This window comes from Mytilus edulis, chromosome 9 (genome assembly GCF_963676685.1).
Source record: "Mytilus edulis chromosome 9, xbMytEdul2.2, whole genome shotgun sequence".
In the NCBI taxonomy this organism is placed as follows: domain Eukaryota; kingdom Metazoa; phylum Mollusca; class Bivalvia; order Mytilida; family Mytilidae; genus Mytilus; species Mytilus edulis.
Window position 1 is genome coordinate 84,461,315 of NC_092352.1, and position 18,301 is coordinate 84,479,615.

Consider the following 18,301-nt stretch of genomic DNA (forward strand, 5'->3'; position numbering starts at 1 on the left):
GTCTCCCCTTATAGAGAGTTGTCTCATGGTGTTTAATACCACTTATAGAGAGTTGTCTCATGGTGTTTAATACCACTTATAGAGAGTTGTCTCATTGGCAATCACACTAAATATTTCCTTATTTGTATTGTTTTGTTAATTATCCATATCATATAAACTTTAAATAGAGCGAGTCTGTAACCAGCCAAAAAAGATTCTCTAACAGAACTGACAGGAAAACATTACCATTAAAAAAGGTTTGGCTTCCCAACATGTCTTTATGGACAAATTAGTCCCACTAGAATTTCAAATCAATTCTGTTTAATCACAAGCCTCATAAAAATGTTTGCACTGATGGGATTCATGTATGGAGGGAGATATAAAATACAGATTTTTATGAAGCTGGCAATTCCATTTATTGTTCTGCTAGGCAGTCAACACTGTCATAAAACATTGTAATTTACTGGGAATGATTGCAGCAACAAGCTAAAATTATTAGTATACACCAGTAATCCCAACACTAGAACACTGAAAATACAAGCTAATCAGATAGTTAAGGCCAATCAAACTTAATGTGCAGATTTCGATTCACAAGAGCAAAAAGAAATGAGTATGAAAATAAGGAGATGTGGTATGATTGCCAATGAGAAAACTATCTACAAATGAGTTCAAATGAAGTGGATGTTTAGCAATTAAAGGCAACTATACAGCCTTCAACAATGAGAAATTATATATCATATAATCAGCTATAAGAGGCAAGGACATGAAAAATGTGAGAAAACAATTTCAAACATGAGTATTTAAAAATGAGCTGGTACTATTACACTGTTATTATAATATTCACAGAAATGAATGAAGATATTTTTTTCAAAACAATAGAATTGTTTGCTTCAAATAAGGCCAATTTTAATTGAAGAAATATTTTTTAAATGGTCCAATACTATAGGCATTCATTTAATAGCCATGAGTAAGATATGGTGTTGGACTGTTGGTGATAAATTATTATTTCGGGTTTAAAGCCATATGTAGCTATTGATCTGACTATTTTTTATGGTCACTTGAGGGCAATGTGTTTTCTTTCTAGTATAATCAAGATGGACATGGCACCACATTGAATCACAATAAATATGTAGTAAATTGCTACAGTTTTATTTTGCTAAAGTATAAAGCAAACATGCAAATGATCAATTTGTAAACAGTTTCAAACAAATGTTCAATAATGTTTAAAGCAAAATAGTTAGAATAAATTCATGCCCTGCACATTGATTCAAATTGTATTGAGTAAATTGTGTCTTACTGAGTTTAGTTCCATAGGTAACAAATTTACTAACGAATTCATAAAACTAATGTAAAGTATCATCATTGTATGATATAATGAGCATTATTTTTAACCCCAATTTCTTTACCCCACCCCCTACCCCTACCCCATTGTTAGTAATTTTTCTGTCTAGTTCAGATTGGCAACTTTGTACCTGTCTATTATTTTGGTGTGATATAAAAAGCATTGGAATAAATTGGGTCACTCTTTTAATAGACGTATATACATGTCATTTAATTTCTTCATAACTACATAAATTGTTGGTTGTTTTAAATGTCCAGTGGCAAATATTTTATGCAAGCTCAGCAAGATTGGATTCCAAATATTTGAAGAAGTGTATACAATTGTTTATTTTCCAAAAAAATTTAGATCCAAAAAAGAGAAAAATAAGATACTAATGTGACAAAAAGTGTCAGGGGAAAGAAACAATTGACTAATTAATAAAACTTTACTCACCCATCTATAAGCATGACAAGTTCTACAATTTTAATGAACTATCCAGAAGTGTATACATTCATCAAGATATCTCAGTTTTCAACCGACAACATGTCAAAATTGTCTCCGATATGTAAGCCTTTATAGCCTATTTGTTCCTATCAAGGATATTAACAGTCTAAAATCAAACAAATTTATATCTTTTTTCTAACAGCTTCTAGATCAATACTGTAGCAGAATGAATCCTCTGGATACCATTAACATTGTCAACAAGAGTTATTGCTTCAGTTACATATATTTATATTTCATTTCCATAAGGACTTTGTAATTTTGACCAATAGATATCTAGTAACGCTTTGACATTACTGGTGGTATAAGGTTTAGTTAATTCAGTTATTCTCACATGGAAACATATTGTCTAATGCTCACTTCTGTACAAGAATGTGGTATTGTGTCGCTGATGATAATAAAATGGGAACATTAAATTGAAATCCAATTAATCATCCCAGCTCAATTAAACTATTCAGAGCATTTGTTTAAAAGCATACATTAATCATTTACTTAGCAGAAGAAATAGAATATCATTGTTAAGCCGTCATCATTTACTCAGGCAATTAAATGAGAACACTAAATTACAACACAAGTTGACTCTATATTTTGCAACATTTTCTAATTAATTAATTGATTAGTGAATATTTTTCAATGCTACGATTCTGAGACATTATTGTTCAAATATAGGATAAAGACTCTAATTTGTCTCAAACATATCATTTTTGAGAGATATAACGCTCAAATAAGACATAATTTTGTATCGTGGTAAATATTTGGTAAAACTAATTAATTTTGTTAGATATGCTCAGCTGCAGCTAAATTTTGAAACTCATAAAAAAAAGTAGAAACATTTAATTGTTTTGGAATATAAATAGTTGGTAAGTTTGGGCAAAGTGAAACAAAAAACAACTTTGGTCAATTTCAGTAGCAAGTCCAGAATAAACACAGGCAACCTCTTAACTTCTACTAAACAATAGCATTTTAAAGTGGATTGATTCATATTGATGATTATGTCACTGTATGATATTTTTAAATTAATTGAAATATTTGCAATCACTGAAATCAATAGCGTGAAAAAATTGTTTAAACCCCAAACTAAAAATCAACAAAATTATGCTTTAGGTAAATGAACGATTTTTAAAAATATGTTGGAAGTTTTCAAAGCCTAAAGTCTGCACTCAGATTATATAATTCTCAAATGACACACAGAGTTATTTCTATGTCTGTAATTACTGCTTCTCACTTTACTGTTGACATCTTAAATCTCCAGAGAATCCTCCATTTATGGCATGAAAACCTTATGCATATAATCATTAAGTCTTAGAATAAAATGTGTTCTTCAAAAAACAATCAGATTCATTTTAATTTGAACAGAAATGCATCATGACCATATATAGTCATGGTAACTATTACTTGTTAATGAAATCCAATTATCCAGCAACTGACATGTCAGCAAGGGCAAATAAACTAGCAGTTATACAAAAGGAAACTATAAAACAGACAAGTCAAAAAGGGCATCAACTTACACATTTTTAGTCCGACACAGAATCAAATATTAATACAATTTCAAAATACCAGCTGATTAGGAATAAGTTTAGCACCAGATAATAAATCATGATATCAAATTTTATTTTGATGGAATTTAAGCCAGCACTTTGAATGGTCAAGCATTTTGGGTGGCCATTTTCAAAATGTCAGGTAACAAATGAATTTTAATACCAGTGATCAGAAATCAATTACAGCAAAATGCCTTGAGTGTGAAGGTAAAGGTAATATCTTTGACTATCTTGCTTGCTAGCTGAACCATGAAGACATTCTTAGGTTAGGTATACTACCCTCCCTTGAAAGTAGACTAGTCCAACAGATAACCAATCTATCTGTCTGTAGGACTAGAATACTCGATCGAAAGGAGGGAAGGATACCTAACCTAATTATGACTAAAGTTAAGCTACCAAGCAAGCTAGTCAAAGATATTAACTTTACCTACACACTCAAGGCATTTTTCTGTAAACTTTTAAATTTTTTAACATAACATTTCTGTCAGGTGACCTGAAAAAGACATTTATAGATTAACATACAGTCCTTTAATTTAAAACAGAAGATAAGTGTCTGTACAGCATGTCAAGCATTGAATCAAATGGAGACTACTAGACAATTGTGAATAAATCTAACAGAGACAAAGATCTGCCAACAGTATTGTCAATTCATATGCAAGACAGTCAACCTTAAATGTTGCATAAGTATTTTCTGCAGACAGGCTAACAGAAGGAAGAATTGAGTCTAAAAAATCCTTTTAATTCATAATTATAGTAAATCATTCTATTGTAATTCAAAAGCAGTACATTGTATTAATGGTACATGTACTTTTAAGGCATTTATAATTAATATCAAAGAAGCTGTTGTCTGATCTATCAAGAAATAGCCCTAAAAAATAACTGCATGGCTGTAATTGTACTCCAGAGTACTTAGCAGGGAGACAGCAAATTAAAGTTTTTTTTTTTATCCAGCTGATAATCAAATCCATGATCTTTCAACCTTGAGGAGAGTTTGCTGTTGTGAGACCACGAAGTTAGATCTATACCTAACCGCCATCAAGGATTTATTTAACTTGCTTAATGTCCAGTGGCAAATATTTCATGAATATATGATGGAAAAGAAGTTACTCAAGATAGTTTTTGTAATCTTTATATATATATATATAGTTACACTTTTTAGTAACAGTACATTGATGATGACTTTTTGTGACAAATCATATCTTTTATGACTTTATTTATGACCTTGCAAGAAACAAATTATAAATTTATTATTGCTTTCTGTAATGACATTGCAAGAAACAAATTAGATTCATTGTTCAGAGTATGATGTTCTTTTTTTGTAAAATAAAATGAATAACCCATGATAAATGAGAATATTCCCTATAATTTGAAACCTCTTCCTTATTCCCATGCAGTCATTCACTTCAAAAACTGTGTCTAGACTCTTAATATTGAACATTCTTATCTTTGTCACAGCAACATCAAATCACCATTCAACAAATGGTCTTTAGAGAGTTAGAGAACTTATTAAGTAATGAAAACTAGGAACAAAAGTTGAGACCAATGAAAAACATTATACAAACCACTAGAAAGATCCAGAAATCATTAAATATACCTTCTTACAACTTATAATAGCTTTTAAATAATGATATTGGAAGGGTACTCATCACCAAAGTGGTAGAATAAAAACCAACACATAAATTACAACATTTTGCATGGCTATCCCAAGAGAGGAACCACTTATAATTCAGTGATTTTGTGTGTTGTTGTGTATCATATTTATTTTTTCGTAAAGGACTGTTAGATTTTTTGTTAAAATTGTTTATCCTTTGTCATTGTGAGACTTTTTATATTAAGCTCAGACTAAATAAAAACCGTATTGCTTTCAGGAATTAGCATAACCAATAGGTCATTGCAAGCAGCGTGTAATGATCTATTGGTTTTGCTCATTGCTGAAAGCAATACTATACTGTAACCTATAGTGGCTAACATTTATGTCATTTGTTTTCTCTGGTGGAGAGTTTTCTCATGGGCAATCATATCAACAACATTTTATTTCTATATTTAACCTTTAACAAATAAAGTGAACTTTAGCCATGGTTACCTTATACTTTTGATGACATGTTATACCAGACATTAGCTCATACAACAAGGGTTACTGGTATGAAATTGTTTATTAAAACTTTTCTGTGTGAAATGTCATGACCCATTGTTGTAGCTGTGAAAGTGTCCTTTATGTTATAAGTTTTGAATTTGTCACCTGGTGTACAAGCAGCCAGATCAAGGCAAAACAAAAGATCTATTGCAAAAACACATCTATCATTAAAAACCAATATTGTTAAGTCAAAAGGTTGTTTTATTTTATCTTCATATCTGAAATATAAATCAAGATATAAACGTGCTGAATCAATATTCAACTTTTTATCATTCATTTTCTGTAAGAGACAACTTCAAAAGGCAAAACAAGTAGTATACATTTTTCTTGATGACTTTCAATCATATTTTCAAACATGCAAGTGTTAAATTTAATTGATTATGTCTTATACCACTTTCTATACGCAAATACAGTTTTATATCTTATATCTTATTACTTACTACATTTTTAGTGGGATGAGTGTGCCGCAAAAGAGGGTCGCTTTTTCATGCCCTGCTGGTTAAAACAGGGTCCCTTTATAATGTCTGCTGGTTAGAACAGGGTCACTTTTTCATGCCCTGCTAGTGAGAACACGGTCCTTTTTTAAACAAAGTGTTTGTCTAGAACAGGATCATTTATTCAACTGTTAAAGATACAGTCTAGAACTGCCCTTACCAAAAAGTGCTAACATGTTGCACATAAGTTGCACATAAGTTGCACATAAGATGCTCACATTAGAAACTAACATGATTGCACACGAGTTTTTTAACATGCAAATTAGGTGAGCATTTTGTGAGCAAAAAAATTGCACATATGAAACTAACCTAATTTGCATGTTAAAAACCTCACGTGCAACTGCTCATATGAGCTTTTGTTTCACATGTGCATTTTATTCGATTGCTCATATGAGCAGTTGCTCACATGAATATTATAGTTGACCAAAACAAAATGGCTGCTTTAAAAATGGAATATTTTTCAAATTTAAATGAAAATCTTAAATAATTCAGTTGAAAATAAAATAACTGATACATCATGTTAAAAGAGTTATTCTTTAATTATTGTCAGTTAATTATGATTTTCATATCATTTTTTTTTTTTTTTTATTTAAACAATAATCATGATCATGACTAAAAACATAACATATTACATTATAAAACTAATAGAGGGACTTGCAGGTTTAGTACACAATTAATGTCTTTGATTAATAATTACTGTATTTCAAAAAGTTTAAAAAGGAAAAATCTTTATGCATGTAGTACTTATTTTGAAGCAACCTGTATATATATTCCCATAAAGGACTTAAAATTGTAATTTATTTCAAAATCTGACACAAAAATGAAAATAATGAAATAGAAATGATAACTTACAAATAATTAACCACAGCCACACTGGTTTTATCAGATTTCAACAATGCCTTTCTTCAAATAGCACAATATAGGACTTAACATTTTCCATATCCATCTACCTCCATTTATTGCATGCTTTTCATGAATTTGAATTTACAGGAAGTACATGACTGGGCATGTCATTTTGAAAAAGCTCATATGAGCAATGATGTAGGTTAGTTTTGAATGGTTAGAAGAATGGAAAAACTTTTCAAAGTACAAAACTAACATAAAACTAACATGGATGATAAAAGCTCACCTGAGGTTTGAATTGTACATGTGAGCATTATGTTAGATTTTTGTGGGCACATATGAACTACCAAACTGCACATATGAGCAACCTGATTTGCATACAATTCTTACTTGCATCTCATGTGCTTCACATGTGAAACTTATGTGCTTTTGTTAGCAATTTCTGTACGGGTATAAGTGTAGACATTGTGTAGGCTCTTCCATGAACCTCCCTTTTTTGTTTGTAAACAAGCAAACGGCTGGCAATGTGATTTTTCAGAGGGAGGAGTTTTGAACAGGTCAAATATGTCAATTTTGAAGTGCAACACATTTAATACAGTCATAATAAATGAATTGGTAACAACATGTGCATCATTTGTGAAAATGTAATCTTTTAGATATTTATGGGAAAGTAGAATGTTTTTGCTTCACAAATATGGGCTGTTTTTGACAATACAATGCACATATATCGGGTACTAACATCATTAAGTCATGCTTAATTACTGAAATCTTCACAATTTTAGCATTTTAGTTAAATTTTAGACGGAAATTCCGTCTTAAATGAAAGTGGCTGCATTTGTGTTCATTCATGATATTGAAATTTAAGTTGCATAAATTTGATGATAATACATAACATATATAAAGGTTGTGGATGAACACGAATGCGACCACTTTTTTTGACAAAAGCCATCTGAAAAGTGACGATTTTTTGCATATTTGATAGATTTTGCTTGAATCGGAGCGTTTTTAATGACTTAATCAGTTAAAATCTGTCACATAAACTAATTGAATCAATTGAAATAGACAATTAAGTGTTTAAAAACTGTCCAAAATCTTTCATTAGATGAACCTGAAATTTGAGGCCACGCACTTACCGGACCTACTCCTTTATTAAATGCATGCCAATTTGATAAAATTCATTAGTCTGCAGTAGTCAATATAGGCATGTGCAAACAAATTTTATTGGATTTAGAGCATGGGTTTATTCACAAAGCGAAAACTGCACGTCATATTAGAATCCCGCACTCAGAGGTGGGCCTCAGCTTTAATCATTTGAATCTTCTCAAAATTCATTTTCTTAAAAAATTGACAATCATATCACATCTCATTAAGCTTATATTTGAAATGAAAAATCGTTTCCATTTAATACTTATTGGAATGATATTTCTGTGTTGTTTCCCAGCTAATAGATAGTTTAACAATGATCTTACTGTTTTTATTCACTCATTTATTCTCTTTTAAGTAGTGTACATGCCAACCTAATTCAAATTACGTAACAAAGAGATTGGTTTTTCTGTACAAGAAACAGTTTCCTTATACTAACACCATCTAGTCTTAATACAATTAAATCAAAATTTTGTTGAAATTGGTAGTCCTTGGAGAAAAGTAAATTTGATAAACTTTAAGCTTTGAAAAAAAAACTAAGAAGAGCAATAATACTTCTACATTGTCTAAGGAAGGGAATTGTAACTTGCTAAACATTTTTATGTCAATATGTAACAGGTTGTATATAAAAAAAATGTAGGCTATAATATCTAATTCCAGACATGGACACAGAAATCATATCATTAAATGTAGGTTGCAATATTTCAATGATGACCTAAATTTGGGAGCAAACTTGTTGAAATAACACCTTTATCATAGTAGCTGGCAAAACATGTGTACTCCCAGTTTCATTAGGGTGAAGGTGTGCTTCTGACATTTATTTTGAGCATAACAGAATCTAATTGGAGAGTTAGAGGGTTTCCTCTCTATACCAATCAATGTTTAATCTCTTCTACGTAATTGCTTTTTCATCTCTCATCATAATATCCTTGTCATTACTTGTTGTTAGATGTGAGAAAGCCAATAATCGCCATTATCAACATTTCTATTCCTATATATAAATGTTTTAGAAATAATACTTGCACTACCATAAATATTATTGCCATAATGGAAGTAAATGGTTATTTGTACTTTTATAACAATAATTATGATTGTAAATACATGTATAAGGAGACTTATGATATTAATTACGGTTTTATTTATAAATATTATATCATGGGATAAAGATCACATGTACTTTTTATCAAAGTGTAATAAGGATAACAGGAATTAAGTGGTTTAGAGAGTGTAATACATCACACAAACTTTACATATTCACTCAAGCTTAGAGATTAAAAAAAACACACTTACTTTCCAAACTCAATCACTCAGCCTGAGGGAGTATAATAAATCAATCACTCAGCCTGAGGGAGTATAATAATCAAGCAGTCAGGCTAAGAGAGTATAAAAATCACAATAACTTCCCGACACTCACTCATCACTCAGGCTACGAGAATATAATAAATCCCACTAACTTCCCATACTCACTCACTCAGGCTTAGAGAGTATAATGAATAACACTAACTTCCCATACTCACTCACTCAGGCATAGAGAGTATAATATATCTTACTAACTTCCCATACTCACTCACTCAGGCATAGAGAGTATAATATATCTTACTAACTTCCCATACTCACTCACTCAGGCTTAGAGAGTATAATGAATTACAAGAACTTTCCATACTCACTCACTTAGGCTTAGAGAGTTAATAAATTACACGAACTTTCCATACTCACTCACTCAGGCTTAGAGAGTATAATAAATTACACGAACTTTCCATACTCACTCACTCAGGCTTAGAGAGTATAATAAATTACATGAACTTTACATAATCACTCACTCAGGTTTAGAGTGTATGATAAATCACACTAACTTTCCATACTCACTCACTCAAGCTTAGAGAGTATAATACATCATACTAACTTCCCATACTCACTCACTTAGGCTTAGAGAGTATAATAAATTACACTTACTTCCCATACTCACTCACTCAGGCTTAGACAGTATAATAAATTACACAAACTTCCAATACTCACTCACTTATGCTTAGAAAGTATAATAAATTACACTTAATTTCCATACTCACTCACTCAGGCTTAGAAAGTATAATAAATCACACAAACTTCCCACACTCACTCACTTATGCTTAGAAAGTATAATAAATTACACTTACTTCCCATACTCACTCACTCAGGGTTAGAAAGTATAATAAATTACACAAACTTCCCATACTCACTCACTCAGGCTTAGAAAGTATAATAAATTACACTTACTTCCCATACTCACTCACTTATTCTTAGAAAGTATAATGAATCACACAAACTTCCCATACTCACTCACTTATGCTTAGAAAGTATAATAAATTACACAAACTTCCCATACTCACTCACTCAGGCTTAGAGAGTATAATGAATTACACAAACTTTCCATACTCACTCACTCAGGCTTAGAGAGTATAATGAATTACAAGAACTTTCCATACTCACTCACTTAGGCTTAGAGAGTTAATAAATTACACAAACTTTCCATACTCACTCACTCAGGCTTAGAGAGTATAATGAATTACACAAACTTCCCATACTCACTCACTCAGGCTTAGAAAGTATAATAAATTACACTTACTTGCCATACTCACTCACTTATGCTTAGAAAGTATAATAAATTACACTTACTTCCCATACTCACTCACTTATGCTTAGAAGGTATAATAAATTACACTTACTTCCCATACTCACTCACTCAGGCTTAGAAAGTATAATAAATTACACTTACTTCCCATACTCACTCACTTATGCTTAGAAAGTATAATAAATTACACTTACTTCCCATACTCACTCACTTATGCTTAGAAAGTATAATAAATTACACTTACTTCCCATACTCACTCACTCAGGCTTAGAAAGTATAATAAATTACACTTACTTCCCATACTCACTCACTTATGCTTAGAAAGTATAATAAATTACACTTACTTCCCATACTCACTCACTTATGCTTAGAAAGTATAATAAATTACACTTACTTCCCATACTCACTCACTCAGGGTTAGAAAGTATAATAAATTACACAAACTTCCCATACTCACTCACTCAGGCTTAGAAAGTATAATAAATTACACTTACTTCCCATACTCACTCACTTATTCTTAGAAAGTATAATGAATCACACAAACTTCCCATACTCACTCACTTATGCTTAGAAAGTATAATAAATTACACAAACTTCCCATACTCACTCACTCAGGCTTAGAGAGTATAATGAATTACACAAACTTCCCATACTCACTCACTCAGGCTTAGAGAGTATAATGAATTACAAGAACTTTCCATACTCACTCACTTAGGCTTAGAGAGTTAATAAATTACACGAACTTTCCATACTCACTCACTCAGGCTTAGAGAGTATAATGAATTACACAAACTTCCCATACTCACTCACTCAGGCTTAGAAAGTATAATAAATTACACAAACTTCCCATACTCACTTACTCAGGCTTAGAAAGTATAATAAATTACACTTACTTCCCATACTCACTCACTTATGCTTAGAAAGTATAATGAATCACACAAACTTCCCATACTCACTCACTTATGCTTAGAAAGTATAATAAATTACACTTACTTCCCATACTCACTCACTTAGGCTTAGAAAGTACAATAAATTACACAAACTTCCCATACTCACTCACTCAGGCTAAGAGAGTATAATGAATTACACAAACTTCCAATACTCACTCACTCAGGCTTAGAAAGTATAATAAATTACACAAACTTCCCATACTCACTCACTCAGGCTTAGAAAGTATAATAAATTACACTAACTTCCCATACTCACTCACTCAGGCTTAAAGAGTATAATAAATTACATTTACTTCCCTTACTCACTCTCTTAATAGGCTTAGAAAGTATAATGAATTACACAAACTTCCAATACTCACTCACTTAGGCTTAGAAAGTATAATAAATGCCACAAACTTTCCATACTCACTCACTCAGGCTTAGAAAGTATAATTAATTACACAAACTTCACTTCCCATATTCACTCACTCAGGCTTAGAGAGAATAATACACCACACTGGAATAAATATTACAGTAAATGTACCTAAGGGAATAAATGATATAGAATATATGTTCCAACAGGAACATAAATTATGACATTTTTTATAACGTTTCCAGTGGAACTTCTGTTAGGCGGAACAAATATACGTTGACAGCTCTTTGGTCTGCAAATAGTAAAAAAATAACATAAGGACCTAAGAGCTACAGTTCCGCAGCTATTTGAGACCCACCCGTACAGAAATTGCTAACAAAAGCACATAAGTTTCACATGTGAAGCACATGAGATGCAAGTAAGAATTGTATGCAAATCAGGTTGCTCATATGTGCAGTTTGGTAGTTCATATGTGCCCACAAAAATCTAACATAATGCTCACATGTACAATTCAAACCTCAGGTGAGCTTTTATCATCCATGTTAGTTTTATGTTAGTTTTGTACTTTGAAAAGTTTTTCCATTCTTCTAACCATTCAAAACTAACCTACATCATTGCTCATATGAGCTTTTTCAAAATGACATGCCCAGTCATGTACTTCCTGTAAATTCAAATTCATGAAAAGCATGCAATAAATGGAGGTAGATGGATATGGAAAATGTTAAGTCCTATATTGTGCTATTTGAAGAAAGGCATTGTTGAAATCTGATAAAACCAGTGTGGCTGTGGTTAATTATTTGTAAGTTATCATTTCTATTTCATTATTTTCATTTTTGTGTCAGATTTTGAAATATATTACAATTTTAAGTCCTTTATGGGAATATATATACAGGTTGCTTCAAAATAAGTACTACATGCATAAAGATTTTTCCTTTTTAAACTTTTTGAAATACAGTAATTATTAATCAAAGACATTAATTGTGTACTAAACCTGCAAGTCCCTCTATTAGTTTTATAATGTAATATGTTATGTTTTTAGTCATGATCAAGATTATTGTTTAAATAAAAAAAAAAAAAAAAATGATATGAAAATCATAATTAACTGACAATAATTAAAGAATAACTCTTTTAACATGATGTATCAGTTATTTTATTTTCAACTGAATTATTTAAGATTTTCATTTAAATTTGAAAAATATTCCATTTTTAAAGCAGCCATTTTGTTTTGGTCAACTATAATATTCATGTGAGCAACTGCTCATATGAGCAATCGAATAAAATGCACATGTGAAACAAAAGCTCATATGAGCAGTTGCACGTGAGGTTTTTAACATGCAAATTAGGTTAGTTTCATATGTGCAATTGTTTGCTCACAAAATGCTCACCTAATTTGCATGTTAAAAAACTCGTGTGCAATCATGTTAGTTTCTAACGTGAGCATCTTATGTGCAACTTATGTGCAACATGTTAGCACTTTTTGGTAAGGGTACAGATGGGACATAAATATTACCTTAATTGTCCTAATCAGAATCGAAATAATTGACCCAAGCTATATTTTATTGTAGTTTTAACATGGGTAGGTATTATATTTGTGTTATTTTAGCCCTCACTATCGCCCAGGCAAAAATAATCAGGAATATAATGCCTACCCATGTTAAAACTACAATAAAGTATATATAGCTTGCATCAATTATTTCTCAATTTTCTTGCTGCGTTGAAGACCCGTTGGTGGCCTTCAGCTGTTATCTGCTCTTTTGTTGGGTTGTTGTCTCTTTGACACATTAACCATTTCCATTCTCAATTTTATTGAAAACAGCTATGACAAACACCAAAAAATCACCAAACTAACCATGACTGTTCTTGCAGTGTTTTTGAATAATAATGTATATTTCATTCATTCCTGTTTGAAAAAGAGAGGTTGAAGATACAACATGGGTTATGATAACAAATTGATAGCACTATGGCAAAAAATTCAAAACAAACAGAAAACAAACAGCTGTTTACTAAAATTATTAACAAAGTATAATAATGAAGTAGCAACAACTCCACAAAAAGTCATGGGCAATCGTAAGTGCTTTAAAAATGTAAATAAAAAAAAAATAACGAACTTCAGGAAAATTCAAAATGGCAATTAGTCCTTTTTTATATGGCAATAACAAAAGCTCAAACACATCAAAGGAATGAATAACAATTGTCATATTTCTTGGTACAGGCAGTTCCTTATGTAGAAAATGTCCATGATTTGCTAAGTTTATCATCAAATTTCATTCACAAGAAGGAATATAAAAGGAGGAACAAAATTTCCATCATGAAAGTAAATTCTTTGGCAGTTTAAATTACAAATTAAGACTTGTGGTTTAAGACCAAATTCAGAAAAAAGTGTGACAAATGAACAGACAGTTAATACAAACCCATCACTATAGTATATACCGCCCCTTTTACAGCAAGGGGAAAGAACAAACGAAACAACATTTTTCTTGACTGCAAACAAAGAGAATAGATATAGGAAGATGTGGTGTGAGTGCCAATGAGACAACTCTCCATCCAAATAACAATTTATAAAAGTAAACCATTATATGTCAATGTACAGACTTCAACACGGAGCCTTGGCTCAGAATACCTTTAAGTAAAAATAAGAAGATGTGGTATAATTGCCGCTGAGGCAACTCTCCATCAGTGACCAAAGGGCATAGAAGTTAGCAACTTTATATATCACTATACACCTTTCAACAATGAGCAAGACCCATACTGTATAGCAAGATATAAAAGGCCCAGAAATGACAAATAAATGTATTTACACTTTTGGTATTTAGCTGAATCTTGCCTCCGAATGACCTTAGATCTACTCTGAATCACCTTTTGACGTCAAGCAACTGAATCACTTTTAAATTGTGACGTCAAATATTTTAAATTATGATGTCAAAGTTTACGGGAACATGTGTGATTTTAGGTAATGGCGGACAAATTTGCATACAAGTGTAAATACATCTATTTAACACAATTCTGATAAGAAAAACTAACCACCTGATCAATGAACAAAACAATAAAGGAAAAACAAATAAGATATACAGCAACAAACAGCAGACTAAATGGAACATACAGAATATATTTTCTTTTTAAACCTTCAGATCTGAGCTGAACTTGAGAAAACTTATTTTGAATCTTGCTGACTTATGCATCAAAAGTAAAGGTTACTTATAATACTTATGACCATGACTCCAGATTAAATAGATATTATTATTACCTTTCCTGATTAACATTATGTGTAGGCTGGAATACATTGAGCTAATTTAGGATTTCTATCATTCTATATGAAGAATTTAATACCTATTTTACTGTTATACTGATAATTGCATTTATTTCAATAATGAAAAATCAATTTGATGTTATTTCTGGACCTGTTCACTAAAACAAAATGAGTATAAAATTGAGAATGGAAATGGGGAATGTGTCAAAGAGACAACAACCCGACCAAATAAAAAACAACAGCAGAGGGTCACCAACAGGTCTTCAATGTAGCGAGAAATTCCCGCACCCGGAGGCGTCCTTCAGCTGGCCCCTAAACAAATATATACTAGTCCAGTGATAATGAACGCCATACTAATTTCCAAATTGTACACAAGAAACTAAAATTAAAATAATACAAGACTAACAAAGGCCAGAGGCTCCTGACTTGGGACAGGCGCAAAAAAGCTTGCCCACAATTACTGACAAGATTGACAGATTGAGGGATATATTTTTAATCAGACATGACTTCATTATTAATTTATCATTTACTTCACATGCTTTATATATATATGTATAGAGGCCCAAGACCACAATTAATGACCCCGCTTTTCGTTGTCTACTAATATAGTTCCTATATTTTATGTTTTAATTAGAGTGTATTTTTCCTTATTTTTTTTCTTTCCTTTCCTGACTCATTTCTTAGATTTTTTTGGGTGGAAATGAAAGAAGAGAGGTGAAATAAATTTATGGATGTTGTATTTAAACTGATTTTGATATGGAATAAGTGATTAGGCCAAGTGCAAAAAGGTCATCTTTACGGTTTTCGGAACATCTCTTGACTTTTCAATAGGGGCATGGATGTGTATTGGCTAAATTTGTAAAAGTGATTGGTTCAGTCTTTCTGAATTTTGAATATATATTTGGACTAGGACTATAGATTACACAGACAAAAAATTGACAAAAGTGCAATTTTTTTAATTGTGTCTGGCCTAGAGATGCATTTAATTTAATTTATTTTACTTCAGAAATTGTCTGTACTAGTAATATGAGTTGTTTTCCATTTGTTCCATATGTATTAATATAGTTCAGCTTTTGATTTTGTTAGGTTTTGTTGGCTTTCCTGTAATGTTTTTTTTTTGGTGTTTGGCATTGTTAATACTTTTTAACAATAACTCATATCTGTAAAATACAGAATACTTATATAAATAGATTTGTCGAAACAACACGAATGGCCCCGTCTCAAAAAGTTGGAAAATCTGAAATTTCAACAACACATGTGGACACAAACATGATGGTCAGTCTCACATATCAAAATTCAGCTCAAAATCTGAAGGTGTATAGAAAAAAAGTCAATATAACTGTGTTTTTCAACAACTTTCAAAGTCTTAAACCCTTCATTTTGGCAAAAATTAGCGGAGCAGAACGAAACTTTAACTTGATCTGTAATTCATCATGGTTAACTTACATACTAAAAATCAGTCCAATATCTCAATTAAAGGCATTCATAAAAAAAACTCTGTATAACTGAGATTTTCAACAATTTATCAAAGTCCAAAGCACGTAATTTTGTTAAAAATTAGCGGAGCGGAACAAAACTTAAACTTGACCTGTTACTCATCGTGGTTAACTCACATACCAAAAATCAGCCCAATATCTGAAGGTGTTAAGAAAAAAAATCCATGGTTTGTTGTGGAATGATGGAATGATGGACAAGGGTAAAACTATATGATCCAACAACTTTGCTGCAGGGCCATAAAAAAAATTTTGTGCCATCTCTGGATCTGAAGAAGATATTGATATCTAAATCAAAATAGGTTTTACCATAAACTAAACTTAAATGTAAGTAGCACTTAGAAACATTTCCATTGCTGACAGAATGTAGCCTAGGATTATCTCCCTTCCCCACTTTCATCGGTGTAAGATAAAAACAACTGACAATAGTGAAAATAATACAAAGTATTGAACTATAAAGAGACAACAACCCAACCATAGAGCAGAAAACATGAATACTTAATACCATTATTTGAAGTCCAAATTTAATCCCATATTCCTTTATCAAATAAACCCTGTTTTCACCCTGACTAAATATAAATCAGTTAACCTCCAACAGATTAAGTGTAAAGACATCACAATCTGTCTGATATAAGCATAACCTTAAAAGCTTGAGCAAAGTCAGAATATTTAGATCGACAGAATGTAGAACCATAATTCTAATGCAACATTGTTTTTAACCTTCATTTTGATTGGATAACGTCACTAATTTTCATGGCATCAATTGACAATTGATACTATGAAAACGAAAGCACAAGGGCAGACGAAGTATAACCTATTTTAAATTCATGTTTAACATTCTTTTCTGTCAATTTCATTAGAATGGAGATAACAATTTTGTATTTTAAGCTGACAGCATCAATTGGTGCTTTGATGGTCACAAACACCCGTTTACTGGCTTTGCTAATGTGTCGCCAGTAAACTTAATTTGCGACCATCAAATCGACATTTGATGCTGTTGGAGCTTAAAATACAATACAGTTATCTCCTAAGTGTTAATCACTAAATAGCAAAACACATTTAGTTATTTTTTTGAAAATATAATCAATATAAGTATGATAAAAAAAATTATTCAAAGATCTTGGTACAATATTTATTGTTCAATTGACAACTTTTAAGAATAACTTTTTTTCTGCAAAAGATCAATAAGTAACAACTTGATTTTTATGCAAATTCAAGAGAAACTGATTCAATTTTAATAATATAGTGACTAGACTGTTCTTCTCAACTTATAAAGCATTCAATTTAACGATACCATTCAAAGAGTGTTTTGGACTCCAAAAGAAAACAGAAGAAAGGAGAAAGATACCAAAGGAATATATATACTTGAAACTCATCAGTCAAAAACTAACTAATGTTTAACCCGCCACATTTTGGCGCCTGTCCTCATGCAGTCAGAAGGCTCTGGCCTTTGTGAGTCTGGTATGATTTTTAATTTTAGTTCACTTAAATGTTTTAGAGTTAACTAGTACACACTTTTGTTTAGGGACCAGCTGAAGCATGCCTCGGCTTGCAGGATTTTGTCACTGTGTTGAAGACCCATTGGTGGCCTTTCGCTGTAATGTCCGCTCTTTGTTCGGAATGTTGTCTCTTTGACATATTCACCATCTCCATTCTCAATTTCATGATCATGCCATAGCAAAAAAAAACCAAAAAGAC

At 31.5% G+C, this 18,301-nt stretch overlaps 1 protein-coding gene across 8 annotated transcripts in view; it reads right to left on the reverse strand.

Moving 5' to 3' along the window:
- LOC139489220 (paladin-like) overlaps positions 1-18,301 on the reverse strand; it is a 108,008-nt gene that overhangs the window by 62,433 nt on the left and 27,274 nt on the right. Inside the window, exon 1 of one of the 8 annotated variants that reach the window (XM_071275437.1) lies at positions 1,754-2,172. The exons of the other annotated variants lie outside the window; for them this stretch is intronic. Within the exon in view, the coding sequence (XP_071131538.1) occupies positions 1,754-1,757 (4 nt within the window). The 5' untranslated portion in view covers positions 1,758-2,172. Of the gene's footprint in view, positions 1-1,753; positions 2,173-18,301 lie in introns of those variants that run through there. 8 annotated transcript variants of the gene reach the window in all.